This window comes from Bactrocera oleae, chromosome 5 (assembly GCF_042242935.1).
Source record: "Bactrocera oleae isolate idBacOlea1 chromosome 5, idBacOlea1, whole genome shotgun sequence".
NCBI lineage: Eukaryota > Metazoa > Arthropoda > Insecta > Diptera > Tephritidae > Bactrocera > Bactrocera oleae.
The window spans coordinates 73,417,355-73,439,710 of NC_091539.1; the positions used below are offsets into that span (position 1 = coordinate 73,417,355).

General features: G+C 40.0%; 1 protein-coding gene across 3 annotated transcripts in view; it reads right to left on the reverse strand.

Annotated features, from left to right (window-relative positions):
- Window positions 1-808: 808 nt before the first annotated feature.
- Window positions 809-22,356, reverse strand: part of disco-r (disco-related basonuclin zinc finger protein) — a 28,213-nt gene continuing 6,665 nt past the window's right edge. For all 3 annotated transcript variants that reach the window (XM_070109557.1, XM_070109556.1, XM_070109555.1), the window contains exon 3: window positions 809-6,629. In XM_070109557.1, coding sequence (XP_069965658.1) covers window positions 2,100-6,419 — 4,320 coding nt within the window. In that variant the 5' untranslated portion in view covers window positions 6,420-6,629 and the 3' untranslated portion in view covers window positions 809-2,099. The remainder of the gene's footprint in view (window positions 6,630-22,356) is intronic.

Here is a 22,356-nt window from a genome sequence, read left to right on the forward strand (position 1 = left end):
AAAAATGTTTTGGGAAGTGCAGGTGTTTTCATTCGATATTCTTTTTCGCTTATTCTACGTAAATTTCATAGATTCTGAATTCACCTGAATTTACTCGGAACATATTCGTCGGAAATCGGATCTATCCCAATTTTCAGGAATGCCACCATCTGATAATTCATCTGCGACAGCTTAAACGTATAGTATTTTTATCCTAAAACCCGGAAACTTGCAAAATTGTATAACCCATGGTGCAAATGCAATAAACGAGTGTTTAGTCATATTTACACCTCGAGTTTTTCATCCAGTTGACTGTTGATTAATAGTTTCAACTTTCTACTTCAAAACATGTAAAAGTTTTGCTTCTTGATCTGTATGCTATGTTACAGGCGTCTCTACGAAACATAGGTACTTAATTAAACTTTACTTGAAAACAATGTTTTAAACAGAAAACTTCGAAGCTGTAGATTTCATGCAATTGCAGAGGGGCGGAGGTGATTAGAAATCGTTAGTTCACGAATCTGCTCGTTTCGTTGCATTGCCAAATTATGATGTCTTCTACTCAATCAGCTAATTCACCTGTCATCGCCATCACCACATCACAGCTACGATTGCATTTACTCTGTAAAAAAGGTTGGTATGAACTCCAATTATGTGGAAAGCAGAAAAGGATCTCAACCGCTGCCAATTCTGAGTACAATACTTCTATAATAGTTTTCTAAAAATAATGAACCTTGAGCTGCTAAGTAAGTGGGTAGCGAAGCTCTACGTTGTCGAAATATTCTTATGATAGATATTCCTCTGAAGTAAAAGAGACCCAAGTCAAGAATTTCAATTGTTTCGTTAAAGATTTTATTGCATAAAATTCAATATTTTCTAATTATCAATATATTACACTTAAACTATAGATTATACAACATAATTTTTAACTAGAGCTTAGCGTTATCGTGTGACAACAAAATTTTATATAAAAACCATTTTGTTGTAAATCAAATAATAAATACGAACGATTTTATGTACGTATGTATTTTATTATATAATTATTTATATGTATTTATTTGTGGATATATTAATTAACAAAGCTGTTTACAAGTCGATTGTACAAGTACAAACAATTACTGGTAGTAATTTATGGTCCGCCAAATACAATTTCAGATTTACACTGTAAAAAATCGTTTATATGCGTGTACATACATATATCTGTGTGAGTTTAGACGCTGCTGATGAATACTGAAACAATTCCATTTCTTACAATTTCGGTGGATCATCCTTATTGCGTAAGTATAAGTATAAGGATTTTTCCTAGTAGCCAAACGGTTTCTGATATCAAAATTTCTTTCTTTTTTTTCTCAAATTATCAAATTGAAATTAATTTATGCAGCTGTTTCGAGTCTTATTTATTTAAGTCCTTTAAATAACGGTGTAAATAAAATAAATAAATAAATCAATAAAGGCCGATTTTTACCCCTAAAGTTAAAGTCTGTGAGTAGGCTCTTTCCAATAAGTAAAACCAACTTTTTTGTTGTTATTCGCAGTAAGTTAGGAAATATTTTATATAACATTTAGCACCGATACTATATGTACGTATATCTGAATCAGGATTCTTGTTCATTCAGCAGATTTTGCTCGAAATTCACACAAATCACATGAAACCCACTCAAGGACCAGTGTATATACATATACATGTATGTATGTGTGTAGTTGTGTACTTGTTTTGATCGATTCTTATTGCTAGATTAATACGTGATTCTATAATATTAATATACCTACATATTCACCATCTCTTGTAGCAACATACGCGATTGTGCATGTCCCCCGGACCCTAGAAACTACGATCAATATTCACTATTGGCTAAATTAAAATTTACTCGTGTGCATTTATGTGATTGTGTGTGTGTGTTTGTTCTTACGCTTGTAAAATAAATTATTGAGCTATTTATCTTCGCTGTAAGCTAGTTTATTGTTGATGTCTGTCCACTTTATTGGTATTGGTGTTGGTAAGTTTGAGCAGCAGCATACAGTACTGCAGTTCAGCGGACTGAGTGCAGGCCCGATGTACATCGTCAGTCGTGTGATCACTGTCGGTAAGAAATCATTTCAGCAAAGCTTGTGGCATACGGTCATGATATTCTATCGGGCGTCTGACCTTGTGGTGGGGGTGGAAGCAAATGTGTTGCACTTGCCGTCGACGCTTTCGCAAGACTTTTTTCGGGGACGCTCGGTGATCCTGTGCTGGCGTCGCAATCTGTCGGTGAACTTTGGTAGGATCGTTCGGACAAGGTTTTAGATGGTTGTTGTCCGCTGCTGTGTGGAGAGCAGTGTGGTGAACGCACCGTACTTGAAGGTGGTGGCGTAGAGTGTGGCGAGTGCGACTCGGATGAAGGCCGACGACAAAATGGATTAAGGCCATTGAATGGCGCAGCTAGTAAGTGAGGTGCTAAGTGGGGGAATCCTGGAAGCCCGGTTAGGCCAGGGAAGAGCAATGGATTACTTGAATGACTGAGTAAAAGTCGTGGGTCTGTCATAAAAGTTGCCTCTGGAAAGTTTTGTGCATGTGTAATCGGTGTCGGTAAATGTTGTTTCAGAGCATCAAAGTTCAATGGAGGTAAACCGTGGGAGCCAGCATAGAGTCGAGCCAAAAATTCAGCTTGAATAGAATTGGGAACGCCACAGTTTGGGTTGTTAGCACCGTCGAAGCTCTTATTACTATTCGTTGTCATATGTTCGGGTAGAGAGTCGTGGTGGTGGTTGTCGCCCGTTGACAGCAATTTTCGGTGTAAGTTCAAATTGGAACTGTGGCGATCTCGGCTCCGCTTCGAAGGAAAGGCAGCGTTGCAGCCGTCAATGTTGCATTTATGGTGCAACTTCAGATGCACATTTTGGTAGTGTGTTTTTAAATGGAAGTGATTTTGGAATACCTCACCGCACGCCGTGCACTTGAGTGGATTATCTTTGTCGATCGGTACTTCGGCCTCTTCTGATAAAATTTCTCCATTGGTTTCTTGGTTGGTTTGCTGGTGTAGGGAATCGGTTGACACAGTTGTGCTGTCGTACTTCTCCCTACACTTGGTGTTCGTATTTGCTGGTAAGACATTATTGTTATTGTTTTTGATTTGACATGCTGCTTCCGTAGTTGATATGTCCAATTTGCTCTCCTCTTCGACCATCTCACTTTTTATCCTCACCAAACAATGTTCATTTCGATTCGAATTTGCACTTGGGGCTGTTAATGTATGCTCGTCTTCTATTTGCTCTTGCTTAATCGAGGTAATTGGTTTTTCAATATCATCTGAAGTTTTGGTTTTCGAAACGGATGGATCCACCAATTGGTCCGAATTTCGCTTATTGCTGGCTGATAAGTCTAATGAATGCTCTTGTTCTTGAGCTGTAGTTGTGTTGGAACCACTCCGAATATCTAGTTGTTCTTCGTAATCTTCGTCGATTGGCTCTGATTTCAGCTGTGAGCTGGGTAATAGATGTGGGCGTGCCGAGTTTGTAGGTTCACTAATCGATGTTGATGGTGTTAGCGGTGGTGATGGAAGTACTTTCGTACTCTCACTAGGATTTGAGTTAGCTATCGATGGTTTAGGGCTTTGAGATTTTCGAGTTCGTTTTGATAAATCTAATGATGTATTTTCTTTTGAATCATCAGCCTTGGTTTCCTTATTCTCAAAAGGTGTTTTTGGTGAAGCTTTTTTTAGTGATAAATCGGCGACTACATCGAATTCAGTGGAGTTATCACAGGAATTTTCATCAGATTGCACTGTACATCGAACTGGGTTTTGACTTTTACGTTTTCGTTTATTTGACGTTGAGCTTGGTGTGTTTGCGGTACTGTTACTACCTCCACTGCCTATGCCCGGAAATGTATAACTTTCGTAATCGCCGCGCATACTGAAGGAATCCGCAACACTCAAAGAGTCATCGTTACTCTCGCTACTGTGTTGATCTGTCACACCTGACTCAACGACCATGCCACAGTCACCGCCTTGTTCTTTATTGGAAGATGATTCTTTGGTTTGCTTATAGTCAGTCGTTGTAGGTGTAGTTGTGGTGAGATCCATATCATGACTATTTTCACCTATGTCGGTAGCTTCGTCGCCATCGCCATCAGTGTTGTAGTCCTCTGAGTTCGTTTTCTCTAAAATACTGTCGGCTTCATCTCCCACCACTACTATACCCTCCCCGTCATCGTCATCATCATCATCGTCATCGTCATCTCCTATGTGAATGCCCCCATCCAAAATGCTGTCGTCCTCGTCATCCTCTAAATGACTTTCACTGTCTTGGCGGTGGCGAGATCGTGTATTGTATTGTCCCAACATTGCATTGTCCATATAAGAGCGATGCATTAATTCAGCGGAACTATGCTTCATATCATGCATGCTGGCCATATGATGATGTCTCATATCGGGCGGTGGCGTCAGTAATGGAAAAGTGCCGAATGGATTCAGACCAGCCATAAGTCCATTGGGTGGTTGTAATAGTAGTGGATGCGGTTGGGCTGTACGCCCATCGTGGGGTGATATTTTGCGTCTAAGGTGAGGAGAATGTAGTTTCGGGTTCGGATTAGCACTGTGACGATTTCTAGACCGACGAGAACTAAACATCATACTACACCCATCAACCGTGCATTTGTGCATTTCTCGCAAGTGTACTGCTGAAAAGTGTATTTTTAGCGCTCCCTTGTCGCAGAAAGTCTTCAAACAGACATTACATTGTACACGTTTCTTGCCGGTAACTGGGTTGATAAATTGTGTTCCCAAATTAGCGGGCAATGTTCCCCATTGACGTTTGCCCGGTGAATGAGATTTTCGTCCAGGCCGTAGGTTAGAACTGGCAGAAAATCGTGTAAGTCGCTGTGAGGAGTGAGAGGATGAGTGGTCCATTTGGCTTGAACGAGATTGACGCGCTTCATGATGTTGACTTTGGTATGAACTAGAGATGGCGGTGGATCCTATGGAAATGGGTGGCGATACGGGATGATGGTGATGACGATTAGAGTTTAGGTGTTGTGCATGTACCGCACTGCCACTTTCGCGTAGATGACCCATATTTCCGCTGTCCGACCGATGTAACGTATGCTTTGATTCTTCAGTTTCTGGAGATTTAGATCGTACGGATGGAGGCTTCCCCATGTTGAGGACAGGATTGATGGTGGGAAAATGTGATGCCAGAAGACTGTGAGGCATTGGGTTGCCAGAAGCTGCAGCCGCTGCCGCTATAGCTGCCACTTGGTTACTAGTTAAGCCCGGTGGTAAGCTAGATGCTGACGGCACACTCGTTTGAGATGTGCCCGGCGGCCCGTGCGTAGGCGGTGGGGGCGGTGGAGGTAAAGGAAAAGGCAACGGATGTCCCGATATAGCCATCGCATTGAAGAACTGGTTACTTTGGGCTGCAGCAGCTGCAGCCGCAGCGACCGCGGCGTTCTTTTCCGATGGAGTAGAAGCTTCATTTATGCGACGACGCGCTTGCGCTAGCATAGCGGCTTGCTGAGCTGCTTGTTGCTGTAAATGTTGATGATGTGCAATTTCGTTGGGACTCATGCGTGCTGGTGGTGGCAGCGATGGCATAGCCCCAAAAGCTGCCGAACTGATCTTGCGAAAGTCGAATGGTTGCATGCTCTGCAAGTGACTTAGCGGGTTGTGCTGATTGTGCGACGATTTCGAATTAGCTGACTGCTGAAGGTTGCCACCAGAGCTACTACCACTCGTGTTGACCGAACTTGCAGGTGAGTGCTGCTGCTGCGTGTTCGCTGTGCTACCGCTGGAATTTGGTGGGAGTGGTGGCAGGGGCGGTAAGCCACATGCTGGTGAAGTCTGGTTTCGAAAGTAAGTGGTCAAATGATTGGTCGGCGTCAGATTATTGCCACCGGCAGCTGCTGCCGAAAACTTTTGATGCAACTGGGATTGAAGTTGCATCTGCGCATGCGCTAAAGAACTCATATGTATATTCATAGAATGGGCAACTGCACGCGGCGGCGATGGACGTCGACTCGGTGACATAACCATAGAAGCTGAGGTCGTTATTGCTAAATTATGCTGATGATGGGTGTTCCGTTTGATGGGAAATTCGTGATCGGCACTTGAACGTCGCCCTAGCGCTTGCTGTTGTTGTTGTTGTTGTTGTTGTTGCAGTTGATGTTGCTGCTGTTGTAGTTGCTGTCGCTCGTAGCTGTAAACAAGAGCGGCGGCCTGTGCTTGCGCATGCGCTTGAGCGTGAGCGTGCGCCTTCTTCAAATATTCAAGCTCGAGGTCTTGCAGCTGTGAGTTGGTCGAGAGAGAGTGCGGTCCGGTGGCGATGGCGGCAGCGGCAGCAGCAGATACCGACTGATGTAGCGTCGGCTGTAGTGAAAGCGAGTAGTGTTGTGCTGGCGGATATTGGTGTTCTGGAGGTCGCTGCTGGAATCCGTTGTTGCAATTTTCCTGATTAATATTCATTAAGTCGCCGTTTTGCGCAGATTAGCGTATTAGCAGTTGTAGTAAAGACTAGAAGATCTCGCCCGCCGATGTAACCTAGGTCGCTGCTTTTACAGAAGCATTCGCTGAATATGCAAGTCGAATACACCAAAGCGTACGGATTCGGCATGGCGAATCGGTCGCCTCTTGCAGCTAAGGAAATTCAAAGTTCAATTGCACCGCTGATAGAATCTGAAAGAAATGAAAAGAACAAATGTCAAGCGTTGAATTAAAAAAAAAATCAAATGACACTCATAACATATTAACACAGAAATCAAATGCAGCAACCATTCTCAACAACGCTTCCCTACTAAAACCCACTTGCTCTCAAATAAATAGTCGTACATCGCCTTAGCTCGCAGCAGGACTGTCAAGTGCTCTTGCTGCGGACCCTTGTCATTAAGTAAACATGTCCATAAAATAACCTCAAACGCCTCAATGTCGCGATGTGCTCAGGCAAAGAACTCGGCAAGGCTTTCGCATACCCGCACCTACACCTTTATACCTTATCATCCACATACATACAAACACACTGTCTGCTTGTGCGCGTTCAGCTTTATTTGCTCAATGGCAGCGCGACATTTACGCTTAGCACCATTATGTTCCGCTTAAGAGCCGCTCGACTCGGCGCGTCACAGCACTCGTATGTGTTGCAGTTAACGCGCAATGACAGTGGAATTGTGAAAATGTTTCGTTCTCGCTCGAGCGCTCAATAAACGAAAGCGCTGCCACACATATTTGCGCATACATGTTTGCATGTGTAAGTATTAAGCACACAACACGGGCTACTTGATGTTTATGCGAGGACACCACACTATATCAACCCGACTGCATCGACTTTACTGCCTCTATGAGGGTTTCGGGATTGAGGTAGAAGCGCTTAGAACCCAAACGCATAGCCAGGCTTGGCCGTGTACTCACACAACTTGGTTTAGTTGCGCATATGTATGTATAAGTGCTGTGTATGTGCACTGTGTGATCGGTTCGTTTTGGAGTACTTTCAGACATGCTTTGGTTTTTTTGCCTTACGGCCTCAAGTGCCCCATCAGTCGCACTTTTGTTATGGCCAAGTCTTCGACGTGACTGTTCCTGCGGCAGTTGGTCGACTTTGTAGTCTGTAGTTTGGCTATTGTGGTCTTTGCTATTGTTATTGTCTTAAGTGTCGCATATCACTGAGAGGTGAAATGACCATACAAAATTGTCACATCATTATTGTTATTACGAGTATTTCGTCAAGTGTTTCTTCAAGTACAGCATTGTGGAATACGAGTTTATGCCGCTTTGGGAGGTCTTGGTTTATGACTGTCTCAATGAAATTCATTGAAATGCTTCTATTGACAATACTGTGAGTTCTGTTAAACGATTTTATGACAGCAGCATATACATATGGTACAGTTAATAATTCTACTTGCGAATGACGGCAGTGTAGTGATATCAGAATAGATATCTGGACTCGTTGGGAGTTGGTTAAAAACCCAGGAAACAACAAAACTCCAAGTGTATTTCTGTGTGTCTCTAAAATCGAATCTTCTCAAAAGCGATCAGCCTTTAAAAGTTAGAGTTTCATACGAGTCTGAATTGCTTAAAAATGGAGAAGTAAAGGGTTTATGTATGCATAACACACAAAAACCCGTAAACTTGTTCTAGAATTACCATCCCTATGTTTATAGAGATATTAATCATATCGCCTTCTATATTCCAAGCGCTTGAAGGGCTTCTATTTCTTGTGTTCAGATTCTAAAACTTGCTCAAAAAAAGTTTTTGCATGGCATTTGAGTTTACTCAAGTTTGTGAACACCTGAAGCCAAAACGAATTCAATTCAGCACTTTGAAAATAGTATTTCTGCGATATGGCAATAGCAAAAGTAGTAATGCCATAGTGAACGCAACGACCACTCGTATGAACATATTTATGTATTTATGTGTGTAAATATGTTTGCAAATTATATGTGTGGCATTTGAAATGACATTACGAGCAATTCGCGATGGCCGCGGCTGCAGTCACTATGCCAAATTGCCATAATTGTGCTGCGATACGTACACATGTCCATGTACGTAAGTATGTGTGTGTCAGACATACATACATCCATATGATATGTAATAAAACTGCAGGTACAGTTGTATGAAATTCGAGTTACTATTAGAGAATGTCGCCAGTAGGCTAACGATGCAATTGAGGGTACGATAATTAATCAATTATTTTTAACGATAATACTTAGAAAATTATACATATTTCTAGGTGTCCGTAAAACTTTATTATAAACCAGTTAGGAAAGACGACGAACTTTGATAATATTTTTTAAGAATTTTAACCGGAGGGATGGAGATCTTCAGATACATATATATTGGATCAGGGTTGCCTCGTATGAGTTTTTTGTTTAAATATATCTTTAATTTGTGTTATCTATTTGTTTTTATCCGAGTAAGAGCTAAACTACAATTTTTCATATTAATTTATAATGCAATGCGCATCGTCACTTATTTCTGCGCAAATGATATACATATATATATGTATATATATTTATATATATATGAGTGCTAAGGGAACGATTATAAAGAAATGGTATGGACGAAAAAGCTGCCATGTCGCCATATTGCTATTGTTGTTGGTTGTCATTTCGTGAAGTGACAGTTGCACCCTCTTCGTCATCATCACCGACAAACCACTTAAATTGTCGCTCTTTCCGCACTCGTTCGATCATTCCGAAGTTCCACGGAGCTCCAGTTGTTGTTGTCCGGTGGACCTTTTGTCTCGTTTGATAGCTGCTTAAACGTATTCGTCGTCTTCGATCGCATGTTAGTATGTTTGTGCGGAGGTAAGCGTTGCGCTTATCTCACTGTGTATGGCTGAAGCGAAGTGACGTAGTTGTCAAGTCATGACACTTTCAAGCCGCCATTTATACAATAATGTTTTCTTACGATTTTCGCCACGAGGTCCAGTTGAATTCCACAATAACAACATTTTCACTTTTTTATTTCGAACAGTAACAATAAAAAATTCTGTGCGTGTGTTTTTATCTGCTGAGCGAATAGTCGCTATTCAGAAAATAACGACAAAGGTATAAACTTGTTTGGCTTATTAAAAATTGTAAGAGCCAATGAGCAAAATGTGTGTAGTCCTCACGATGGACTTTAGCTTTATCGATGTGTTTATGTAATTCCATAGGAAATGACTGTAAATTATAGATTGTTCATAACATTTTATTCTTAATTTAATTCATCCTTTTAGCCATGAGAAATCCGAGCTACGCTTTAAAAAATTTCGAAGCACAGATTTGTGGTTGGTGAGCAAAAATTATTAAAATTTTCGTCTCCCAACTTCCCAGTAAAGCCGCAGAACGTCGCTCTATGTAGGGAATTCGCGGAAACACCAAAAAGTCTAATATGTAATAAATACCTACTCAAATAGACGTTAATACGCAAGTTGGCAGCACACCTGGAGTAAGTTGACAACAAATTGTGACACAATGTTACCGAATTAATTTGTATTTTATGCTTGTTTGCTTGTTTTTGTAGCGCGCTAGCCCGAATATGATTAACGTGGGATAATAACAAGTTGTGCTCTTTGGTGGTCGAAATTTATCACAGCGGCTTAAGCTTGGTCACAATCGAGCCAGCTATTAAATTTATCGAAAAGGTCTTATTTGATTGCTTGTTTTTATTATGGACCGAAATCCAGAAGAAAAGAAAGACATAAAAACAAATCAAAAAGCGTAAAATAATTAAAAAATTATAAAAGGTGTCAACTTAGCTATTCGCTTGATACTCCTTTATTCCCGTGCCGCCACAGGGCGCGGTGGCAGTCACTACTCTCTCAGTAGCGGTACTTCATATGCAAATCGTTGTAGGCGCTGCTGCGGCTTCATGAAAGGTGTAACTTATATGGATGTGTGTATGGAGTGAGTGTCTCTGTCACTGCGCGGCATTTGTCGGCCTCTACGGCTGATTATCTGTGCGGCGGCGGCTGGTGCGCAAAGGTCACAGTTGCTACACAAAGTTATTGGCTTTATTGCTTTACTCTTTCGGCGAGCTGGATCCCTACGATCCAATCTGTTTGATTAAATGCCTTGGTTGTTCATTAATTTATCTTAGTTACACGTGTAAGTAGAGTCTATGCATAGCTGAGAGTCTACGTTTTTATAAACATTTGCTTTAGCATAAAATTTATTCAAATCTTATGTGGCATACATGAGGAGACCACGGAGTTATTTTAGACCTATACAAATCTGGCGTTTCGACTTAAAGCAAAACTAGTTTTCTTTGTCGTTTAAGCAGCGTTGCTGCTCTCTAATTTTATTATCCACGCTGCGTGCCATAAGTTAAATGATTTTCGGAGAATTCGGCCTGAGCGATTCGAGGCGACGATAGCGCTGCTGTGTCTGCTACTTATCGGAAGCACAACTGCAGTTAGTTCTAGATCGATTCCCATTTCAATATCGTTTAAAAATAATGTATAAATATTTGTATACGCTCTCTTCTCTTAACGGTTGTGGCTTTGGATGAAAGTGAAAGCTATCCATAAATCTTGACGATACTGATTACAAAATATTGCATTTTCTTCAAGTCTGTATACTCAAAAAGTTTGTTGTGCTGTTCTGTTTACCATTCACACACACATGCAAATGCATGTAAATTTAAATAAAATAAGTTCGTGAGTATTTCAACAACTTTGCTAAGCTCTCTACAATTAACCATTCCAACATTGTAGCCCAGAGCTACACACATACAAGTATACATATGTATTTATATAATGAATCAATGTTAAATTAAACAAATCGTTTCCGCTTTTGTACCAGTCACAACATCTTAAGGGCTCTCAAGTATTTAAACCCGTATTTAAATATGCGCATAGATTTTTGAATTTTGCTTTGCTTGTGCCCCCTGCTCCCTCTTGCTCCGCCACTTATTTCTGAATTGGCGAAAATCTGATCCAAAATTAGCTTCTTCCACCGTATTATCCTTCTCACAATTCCTAGGCTCATAGTATTAAATTATCTTCGTTAGTGATTATTATGAAGAGAGTTAGTCAACAATCTGGGATTAATATGCCAAGTACTACAGGCTACCCATATTTATATCCATAGATAAATAGTTGAGCTAGTGTTAATCACAATTTCAGTCAATGGTTTTCAGCAAATGAAATCACCGCCGGACAGACAAGACATTTTAGAGAAAAGAAATATGAAGAGAAGTTAAAGATTGAATTTAGGCAAATTGATGAATGAAAATCATAATTAATGATTTCAAAAAAGTCAATACGAATTTGACTCTATGCCGGACGATTAGAGTTAGTGCGGTGTGGCCATGGGGGACATTTGGGCGTCATATGAGTTTAACTCAAGGTTGTATACTACTTAATGGATGTTAGTCTGCCTTGCATGCCTTCGATGATGCGATGCAGATAATTTGTATAATCCGTTTACCTTAGGCACCGGATAATATGCGCACATATGTATAAATGTCAATCCATCCATTATTTTTCCAATAGATGTTTGGAGTTTTTGAGAGCTTCAAGAAAGTTCGGTTGGTCAAGAAAAAGTATAGTTTCTATTTACCAAGCATTAATATGATTTTTACACACATGTATTGTGACAAAAAACGCTTGTAATTACGAAATATTTGTTTTTAATGTGTGCATAATTTTTAAACAATAAAAATTATTATATTTTATGTTCTCTAGCTGTTTTCGTCCGCAAGGTAAAATAGCATGAAATTCTCATAAAGGCGCAAACACAAAGCGAAATCAAATCGGTTATACACGGTTTTTACAATCCAATAATGATCATCAACTGCATCCGTTATGAATGTCAACTGTATTATCTCAGCTTCGAATAATATATGTGTTAGATCGTCTAATGAATGAATGAATATTATTAGATACTTTTACGAAGTGAATAAACAACCAAATGAGCAATTGGTGGGCAAACGATGAATGAAACAAAACGAATCATTAAATCGTAATTAAAATCGACCCAAAAAATGTCATTAATATTTAACGACATCTAAGAAAAGGTGATAGTTTGCGCTCACGCTCCCGGCTATGGAAGACACAGCGAAGCAGCGGTGTTTTACCGTATTTACTACATAATACATATCTATCTAACACGTATGTATGTATGTGCATATACAAATTGTATGCACATTTATAAATAATTAGATGTGTATTTATATGGTACATGCATTGGCTCCCTCCCTCGTGGTTGCCAACTGTTTATATATAGTTGGCGGCAGCTTTGAGCTGCCTCGCTTTCGTCTGAATGACAACTCACCTGACTGACTAATCACATGTGTGTGTGTGTATATGTGTATTCATATATTTATTATTATGCAATTAAAGCGGCAAGGAAATGACAGTAACACTTATGGCTCTGTTAAGAATCGTCATCTAATACCGACTTAATTGCGTCCGATTAGGCTGTTGATGGTGATGGAACTTGTAGTGTATTTGCCACTATAACCACCACATAACAACTTTTTCAACGACTCAAATAGTTTTGACTTATTATATCAAACTAACTCATGACATGTGCGAGAAGGCAATGAAACAAATTATTAATAAACTACTCTACAACTAGTACGGACCGCTGGCCTGACTAGGTTTTTACGTGTTGGTGTCCCAAGAGATGTTAATTCCAAATAGTTCAAAATTGGCATGAAAAAAAACGTGTTCAATTGCGGATCAAATCCACCACCTCTGTATGTCGTAATGTCGTAGTCAAAGTAGCCCACCATTAAGTTTCAGTTAGAAAATTTCAGCAAAAGTATAGTACGAGTATTTTTTTTAAGACTAGTTCGATTGCGGCAGCAATACATAGTTGTATAATAATAAATAATTTTAGGTTACAAAGCGTGTTGCATGTGTATGTAAATGCAAGTAAATGTTGATGTACAAGTATGCACATGTGTGTGGTCAACACACGCTGACACCGCCAAGGTCTCGCCAATAATGACCACAAACGCTGATTAGTCATTTGTCAATCTTTAGACGAAATTTCAAAAGTGGTTCCAAATAAATTTGGCTATGTGATCGCGTCTGTGTATGTGATCGCAAGTGAATGTATTTGTAAATCTATGAAAGTGCACGGCATGTGTATGAACGCAAATCATTTGTGGTTTCATAAAATATTTATTTTTGGTAGTTTCTGCTGCGTTGTTCTTTTGGCCTGTGCTTATCCCGCTGTCTCACTGTTGAATGTGTTTTGATTGGCTTCATCTGCACTCTCGCAATATCTGTGCCTGTGTGTTTGTGTGTATGCTGGAACAATATGCCAACGTTAATGATATTAACAATTGATTTTGCGGCTTTCATTATTTTTCCGTCATTGTGCTTTTAATAATTGCATGTTTTCTACTCGCGCAACATGTTGCACAAGAGTATGCCAAATTTATTCACCTAACGGTTCAACACCTTAGGCTTATCGAGACATACATGTAAAGTAAAAATTCTAATTAATTTCGCGACGTTGTCCGTCTGCGCGATCTCAATATTTCGAACAAGGAGATATCTCTTATGGCTTGAAAACAGAATTCGACACAAAATGTCGCGCATGAGTAGGGCATAACTTTTGTGAGATTATTAATCGATCGCGCCCGAACTTAGTACCTCCTTACTCGTTTGTATCTATGCGAATGCTCACATTTATGTACACTCATTTTATGATACTTCCGCGTTTCAATTCTTCACGTTTGAAGCCGCTTTTTAATTCCGAATGTTAAATAAAACGAAAAAACATAAAAATGGCGTAAAGGTCGTAGGCGGAACTTATCTTGTCTTCTTCAAATAATCACGCAATTTTTTCTCTTTACTTCTTCACTTAAACTCTTGATAACTGTTCTGTTTAATAAGCACCACTCGTGGCATGGAACAAGTTCAATGTCAAGACACCTCACATAATTCGTTTAATGAAGTAGTTATATGTATGTTATTATCTGTTTGTCGAATAAAAACTGAACTTGGATAATGGATAGCGCCTGAATCATATTTTCCTGCAGTTAACAGAACAAAGCGGTCTTAGTTGTAATTTGAAAGAAAATGGTTTTTAGAAGCAGAGACAAATTTTTTAAATCTCAAACCAGTTCAACCCCTTTCGGTGCTTTCGGAGGGCGAATGCTTACGTTAAAAGGTGCTGACGTGCTTTTCCAAGCTGCGAGGCAGCGAGACTATCTTTTTAACATTTTCTAAAAAATCAATAAATATTTAATAGTGTACTTAATGGGTCGTCAACACTCTGCCGCTATGAAAATGTGTCAAAAAGTTAAATAAAGCACCGTGCGCCTTACGCTTATGCAAATATATGTATGTTTATATAGTATTTACATATGTATGTATATCGAATTATGTAGTATTAGTTATGGCTATGACGATGAAGTTTGATATTCTAAACAGCCCGTGATCGCATTCACTTCGCATCCATTATATTCGGATAAGAATGGGGAAGATAATAAAATATTAGTTAACGCTGTTAAGCAGCTCGTTAGCGACCCTTTGCGAGGTTGAAAGCATTTTTGTCATTTCTGTTAACGCGTAAATACAAACACAAACAAACGCGACATTGTTCAAAGAGTTCGTCGTTCAATCGTCAAGCGAAGCTGGCGATCACAAATCGATCAGTGCAAATATTTGGGAGTCTTATTAGCGGCGCGGTTTATGCACTTACTACTGCTCTTGAATAATCCATGTACATATTATATATGGCCGCGGATGGGGGTGAAGGGGAGAAGTGTTTGTTGGACACTTGCCCACGGAATATTACGTTAATTCGATGTTGACTCTTTGCTTATTTTTCTGCCAAATGTTTATTGGATGAGTAAATATTTATTTTAATGAGTTTCGTTCCCTTTAACATTTCTGTATGTTTAATGAACATTCTCAACTGCTATATCGACATGGAAATTCAACAACAAGGGCTGCGAAAATTGGCAATTTGCTAATTTCCAAATGATGTACACATACACATTTATTATTTCCTCAAAGTGTGACTATAACTCTCACGATTTCATGTCCCCGCCGTCTTCTGCCTACAAACGGTGTACTCAAAAAGCGGACAAGATATGACACCAGCTTTGTTTCATTGATCAAAAGAGAGCCGTAGCGAAGAATTTGAGTAGCGGCTTCTTGTGTCACACTAAATGCGCGGCGATCCTTTGACACTGTACGCGTGACTGCACCTGAACTTGCCTGTACCTGTGGAATCGAAATCGAGCATTCGCTTTCAACGAATACGACATTCAACACTCCTGTGTCCATTGAACAGCTCACTGCACACAAGACACATAACGCCGATGGAGCACTGCGCATGCGCCACATCTTAAGCTTTCATGTAATCCTTCTGATCAATTTCGATTAAGCTCCTTGCTTTAACTTTATTCTATTATTTCTGTTCATTCTTTTAAGGTTTAGGAACGTTGTCTTTTACGCCTTTTATGCTCTTCGGTTTTTTATCAACTCCATTCATCTCAAGCTTTCAGAGTTTGTAAATAATTTTGCACTTGGTTTCACACTTTAAATGATTTTAATATCCGCGCTTCTAGTTTTTTCCAGCTTGTGTTCGTATTTCTGTTATTCGCCTTTCTAAACACGCTCCTTGTCTTCCCGCCTTTGCCTCCACTTGGCGTTTGCTTTGTTGCTGCTTTTTGCGTCAGTACTGATTTTTTCGCACGCTCAACGCCTTGGTGTGCAATTGCCTCAGTCCATCTTCGGAAAACGGGCTTGTCGCACTAGCGCTAAGAGCTTGGTCTTTTGTTTGCTACGAACGGCACTCGCCGTTGCCTTCACGTCAGTCGCGGTTCACTTGTTGATCATTAATTTTCTTCACATTTCACATTTTTTTCGAATGTTATTGAGATTCTTTACTACTTCCTCACTTTGCTTAACGTTTTCCTTTTCGTCGTCTGTTCGCTTCTATCATGATTTCACAATCGAGTGAGTTCCGTCGTTTACTCTTAATTAATTTATCAAGTCATTGATTAAACACTGAGCCTTCTCGAGCCTTACCCAGCCCTTACCAAAATTTTCACTATCGGGATGAGGTTAAGCCTTTTTATTGTTATTATCCACATTTTATAAGAGACGTGCAGTAAGACGCCTCAGCGAATGCATTTTGAGCTTTTTATTTTACTGCTGAAAGCAACAGAGGAATGTCGGTTAATGGTATATAGAAATTTTGCGACAAACGTCTGTCAGTTTGTTCGTCCGTTCATGCATCCGAATATAAATCGGTAATACCCGACGTATTTCAAGTGCCGATAGCAATTAAAAATATCTGATTAAAAAATGACGCAAAAAGTTTTACGGAAGTTCTAAAACTCGTTTTCCTTTCAAAAACATGGAACACAAACCTTTTATGTCGCATTATTTTCATAAATTTATTGTACTGTAACCACAATTACATTCGATTAATTAATTTATTAATGAATATCGCATTAAGTATGAGATAAATGGGATTCCTTGTGTACGGGAAATAGCTGTTCACGCTTAGTGTGACTGATTTTTGCATAATTTTCGGAAAGCTTTATATCCGACAAGCACCTTTAAAGCACACTAGCAGCCATTTTCAGCGGTGACCAGTAATCAAGTAGCTACACATATGCCCAATTAAAAATGTCAGGAAAAAATGTATGGAAAAATTCAATTTATGTACAGTCGCCAATGAGTAGTTTGACAAGGAGGTTAGTGATGAAGTCAAGCGCAGAATTGTCTCTTCGCCGCTTGGTATCTAACTTTTGAAAATCCTTCAAGTACCTCCAAGTATGTGGTATGCCTTTACGTCTCCATAGCGTGCAAAAAATAATAGAAACTTCACAAAAAGTTATAATAACTAGAATGTTGAAATAATTCTTAAGTTCAATAAGAAGAGACCATAGACTGTAACCGACTGCAACGACTGTTGGCTGTTGGCATTCGGCTGTCGCCTGTCGCCTGTCGCCCGTCGTGTCACACATTGGACCTCAAACAACCAAATTGCTTGCATGCAACATCAATTTGCCATATTGTCAGTTAGACAGTTTGCGCTGCAGTGTTGAGTGTTCGGTTTATTGTTCATTTCATGTCCACCTGACCACCCGCCCGCCTGAATTTTGTTTCGTCACTCTGCTCCAATTCATTTAAGAGAGCTGCCTTGACAGCGCTGACATTTTCTTGAGTGACGTATAAAATGATGTCGTGTCGCTCTGTTGTTGGCTGTTTGCTGTATTGGCAGGTTTAGTTAATTTGTTGGTTTTGCTATTGTTGCTGTTTAATTTCTCCGTCGATGACAAAGACGTTGACTGTTTGAATTCTTACGCGATATTAGCTGTTCAACCCCTCTGCCAGTCACACCCCACCACCATAATACTGCCCAGTAAATTTGAAGTTGCGTTTTACTTCCCCAAACATTTCCTTTAAAGTGGCCCATAAAATTCAACCCTTCTTATTGTTAAGCATTTAGAAATTATTAACGAATATTGTCCTGAAATTCTCGTCATACATACGTCGTATGTTCCGATTACTCAGGGTTCCAAGAATTCAGCAAGTAAGTCTACTGTTTAACCGAAACAGGCGCAGAAAAAATACTTTTATTGATACAATTGTCAAAGGGGTTTTAAGGCCTTTGCTCTCGATTATGCCGTTCCTAGCTTATATAGTAACTTTCGTAAGTGAATTTCTACTAGCGTTCCACTAGTGTCTCTTTATTATATACATACTCGTATGTATACATAATATAAATATGTTTTCATTTTGTATGAATATTATGTTTAAGAAGACCTTCTCTCAGAATACTGAAGCTGAGCTTTTGTCCCAAGCGCAATTTTCCGTACATGTATGTATGTAGCGGCATTTTAGCGGCAACAGTCGCAACATTCGCAAATGCTAAGTATGCTTTTATTGAACGTAGCAAATTTGTCAATCAAAACAATTTCAATTCATTTCACAGCATTTAATTTTATTTCGTTTCTTCTTCAACTGCAAACGGGAAATGAAATTCATTTGCAGTAAACCGTTCGCTTTATGATTGCATGTGTTGAAGTGCACATGTACAAATGTTTGTGTGTGCGAGGCACCTTAAACAGCACTAGCGGTCAAAAAAGCGCATTGCGGACGAAAACGGCAAAATTGGGTTTTTATAGCTGGGGGTTGCGGGCGGTGATTTATAAATGGCCAACCGGGCCGCTGTAGCTCGCCGAGCGCTCGACACGAAGTGACAACCATCAAACGAGTTGTGAAACCAATTCAATCCATGGGAACCGCACGATTGGTTGTCATTTTGTCAACAAATTGCAAAACGTACTTACACACACTACGAATACGAATGTGTGTGTGCTCACCGGTATACGCGTATATCATGTGACATATGTACTCGTATGCGCTCGTAGCTGGGAGTGTGTGTGTATCAATTCAGTTTGACATGGGAACCATGTGGGTACATGACCATAACGCGGCCATGTGGTCATGTGGCACGCAGGCATTGGCGGTTAACATACGTTTGTATGCATGTATGTGTGTGTGTACCGTCAGCCCAAACGTGCCGCACAGCAATGGTATCGAATGTCGGCAAAATATGTGGAGAAAATGTGCAAAAACTTGAGACGAGAATGCTCAATTGTAGCTATGTATGTATGGTGGTTACATATTCACACAACATACATATGTATATACATATATGTATGTATGTATGCCGAAGTGGTTGCATTTATGTGTTTAGTACAATTGTAAATTTGCCCGAAGCGATGGTAATTGGTGGCGTAGCGACCAAAACAAAATGCGAAGAGCGCGAATGACGCAGGGCTGGTGCCTATAAACACACACCAACGCAATAGCACAACAGCACAACATCACAACGATCATAACGGCCATTGCAAAAACGGCAACAGTCAGAGCGAAAGATATCTGAGCTTATTGCGTCTTGCCATTGCCACTGTCGTCACAGCCACCTCATTCGGATATTGTGATTTGAGTCGCAACAACAGATGAATGAGCGCCGGCGATGGGGTGAGGAGTCAAATTGGAAATAAGTGCTGCAAAGTGGACGAAAGGTGAAAGAAATGTGCGTCGCGTAAGTGTCATTTAAGCGGCTTTGCTTGAGGTTGCGAGACGAATCTGCTGACTTCCTCATATGCATACATAACTATCTACATGTACATACATATGTACATATATGATTGTTATGACGACAACAGATGAATGGCTGTGTTTAATGCCGAATCCTAAAACTCAATCTGGGAAATGCATAGAGGAAAACTGCGAAATGTAATTTGTAAATAAAATGTTATTCCAAGCCTATTACACTATCTTTTCTTTTACTGCTGAATGTCGATCACAACACTCCGATCGTCGTGGCTTCCTGCCATGTAGCGCTGGCAAGACCTACTCTCTACACTGCAATCAAGTGTGAGTGAGTAAAGTGTGACCCGGAGCCATCATTTCTGATTGTGTTGAAAGCGGCTCAAGTATGCGGTAATCGGTTTCAATTTCGTCGATTCGCAGTTACGAAATCTGCCGCAGAAGAAGCAAATGATTAGTGAAAAAAGAAATAACATCTGCTGGCAGAGAAACAAGTTTTCATCGTTCATCACAACGTTGCCTTGAACGGGGTACGGACAGCAGCTCAAGGATACCGTTGCTGTGCTCGCTTTCCGCCTGCAGTGCGCAGCCCAGGCGCCTTAGTTGCAACGACATGGCAACGACGGCAACACATTTCGCTCCACCACTGCTAATCCCATCGGCAGCAAGGTGAATTGCACGCGGTGGCGTATGTGTCTGCTCAGGTAATTCAATGTAATTGCTTTGTGACTTATGAGCAATTTTCACTGCTGCTACAACTACGCTGGAGTGAGCCAGGAGAATCATTGCACAGTAGAGTTTGAACCGATTTCGACGCTTCGTGCGCGGTTGCCCTATTTTGACCTTGCAATAAAACTGCGGAAAGTTGTGGACGTAGTGCAGTGCTGTTAGAAACTAGATGCTTGCATTTGATCTCAACCGGTTTTGCAGCAATATGGATCAACGCAAAATATTATATGTGCATATTTTACGAAAAATCTTTTGAGATATTACAAAATGAGTGGGAGCGTTCTTTTTTTAAATCTAAGTCTCCAATTTAAATAAATGCAGTTGTGAAGTTCCAATCAATAGAGGTAAAACCCCTTTGCTGAATCGCGTCACTTCAAAGCACATCACTGTCGGTCTCTTTCTTTTGGATTCTAAGCTTTATTAGCAGGAGTTACTCCAAGCCTGACCAAATAAAAGTCGCACCAATTAAAAACAAGTGTCGCTCCAAATTAACTGAGATTTATGAAAATGTTCCATTAAATTGATAAACATATTTGATAGCCTCTACAAACAAAGAAGAAATCAATAATTGTTTACGTGTTTGTGTTCTCTATGAGAGGACCAATCAAACAATAGCCTTCCGAAGCTACGATGTCATCAATTTTCGCACTGACAAACCAGTTCCAAGTTTTTATCTCGCATTGTATGGTTCAGCGCTCGCAAAGAAATGGTGCTCAGGTCAACTGAATTCTTACATGTTATTTCTCATTTGTCATAATTATTTACTCTGCATTAACACATGTATCTGTGTGTGTTTTGAGTGGTCCAAGCGCCTGAATCTGTTCGCTAAACACAAGAAATACGCGAAGGCATTTCTCCGATAATGTCGTTGCATGTGGACCAGTAAACATATGGTGTGTATGTAATCGTTTCTTAAATATAGAAACAAATGTTCTATTTATGCTCTTTGGCATTACTCTACACGCTTACCACACTCACATGCAAATAGCTTGCTGTCTAAGTAGTGCAAATTGTTGCTATTAAGGGGGAATAGGGAAGAGCAATATTTCGCCCTTTCACAGTTGTTGTTATTATGAAATGGTGTTGGTCACTCATGGCGCCAGCGTAAGATCATTTAAGAAGACAATTGAAATCAAATGGAAGGCGCTTGTTTTATTAATTGAATTTCTGCAAACGTTCAGTTTGTGTTGTAAGAAAGGTAGTGGCCACGAGCACCCTTTATTTCGGTACACTGACTTGTCCGCCATTTACAAATATCGGTTGCCGATAAGCGAAGCGCCTCTGCTGGTGATATTTTTGCAAATTGCGTTTGTTGTTGCTCCAGGTTGGCCTCTGCGGTGCAATGACTGTCGAAACAGCAAAGTCCGGCGCAGCGTACACATTTGTATGTGTTTTGTATGTGTTTGCATCGGTACGTTTCGCATGCGTTTGCTTGTGCCTTCACAGTTGCTTGACAAGCAGGAAATTACATGCAATTACATGTCGTTCGCGTGAATAAATGCAATTGTGCGACAAACGTGACGCCGTCGTACGTGTTGTTATTACCAACAGCCCCTCATTTCATGAACACTCAGATGGCCATCCGCTACACCGCTGCATTATCCTTAATTTCTTATAAAGTTTTACTGTTACCTTTGGAAATTATATTACATATGCAGATTTGTTTGTACCTATATGGCTGATTTCTGTTTTAATATTAAGTTGGCGTGTTTCCATTTGAGTTTCTTCGCAATCATAACGACGAGCGATTTTGAAAGAATAATCGGAGGTCTGCAGTTCTTGCATAAATTCATATTACATATACAGTGTAAGTTCATTCTCGCTATAAAAATCCAAATGTTTATTAAATCAGAATGTGTGACTAAGAAATTGCTACTTGATGAAAACCACTCTCAAAGGAGTGACAGAAGTAAAGTTCCTCTGTTGCCCTGTTTCAGTCAACACTAAGCAACTCTAAGTGCCTTCTTTCATATGTGTATACAATTTAAACTCCCGTTACTTTGAAGAGTAGGAAGGAAAAGTTAACAAATGAAAGAAACACTACCAATTGCGGTAAAAGGAATACAAATCTGAGAGCTCTAACCGTTGGTATTTATACTTAGCCCTTGATTTAGTTGTTCATACTGTTATTCCAACAATCACATAAGATAT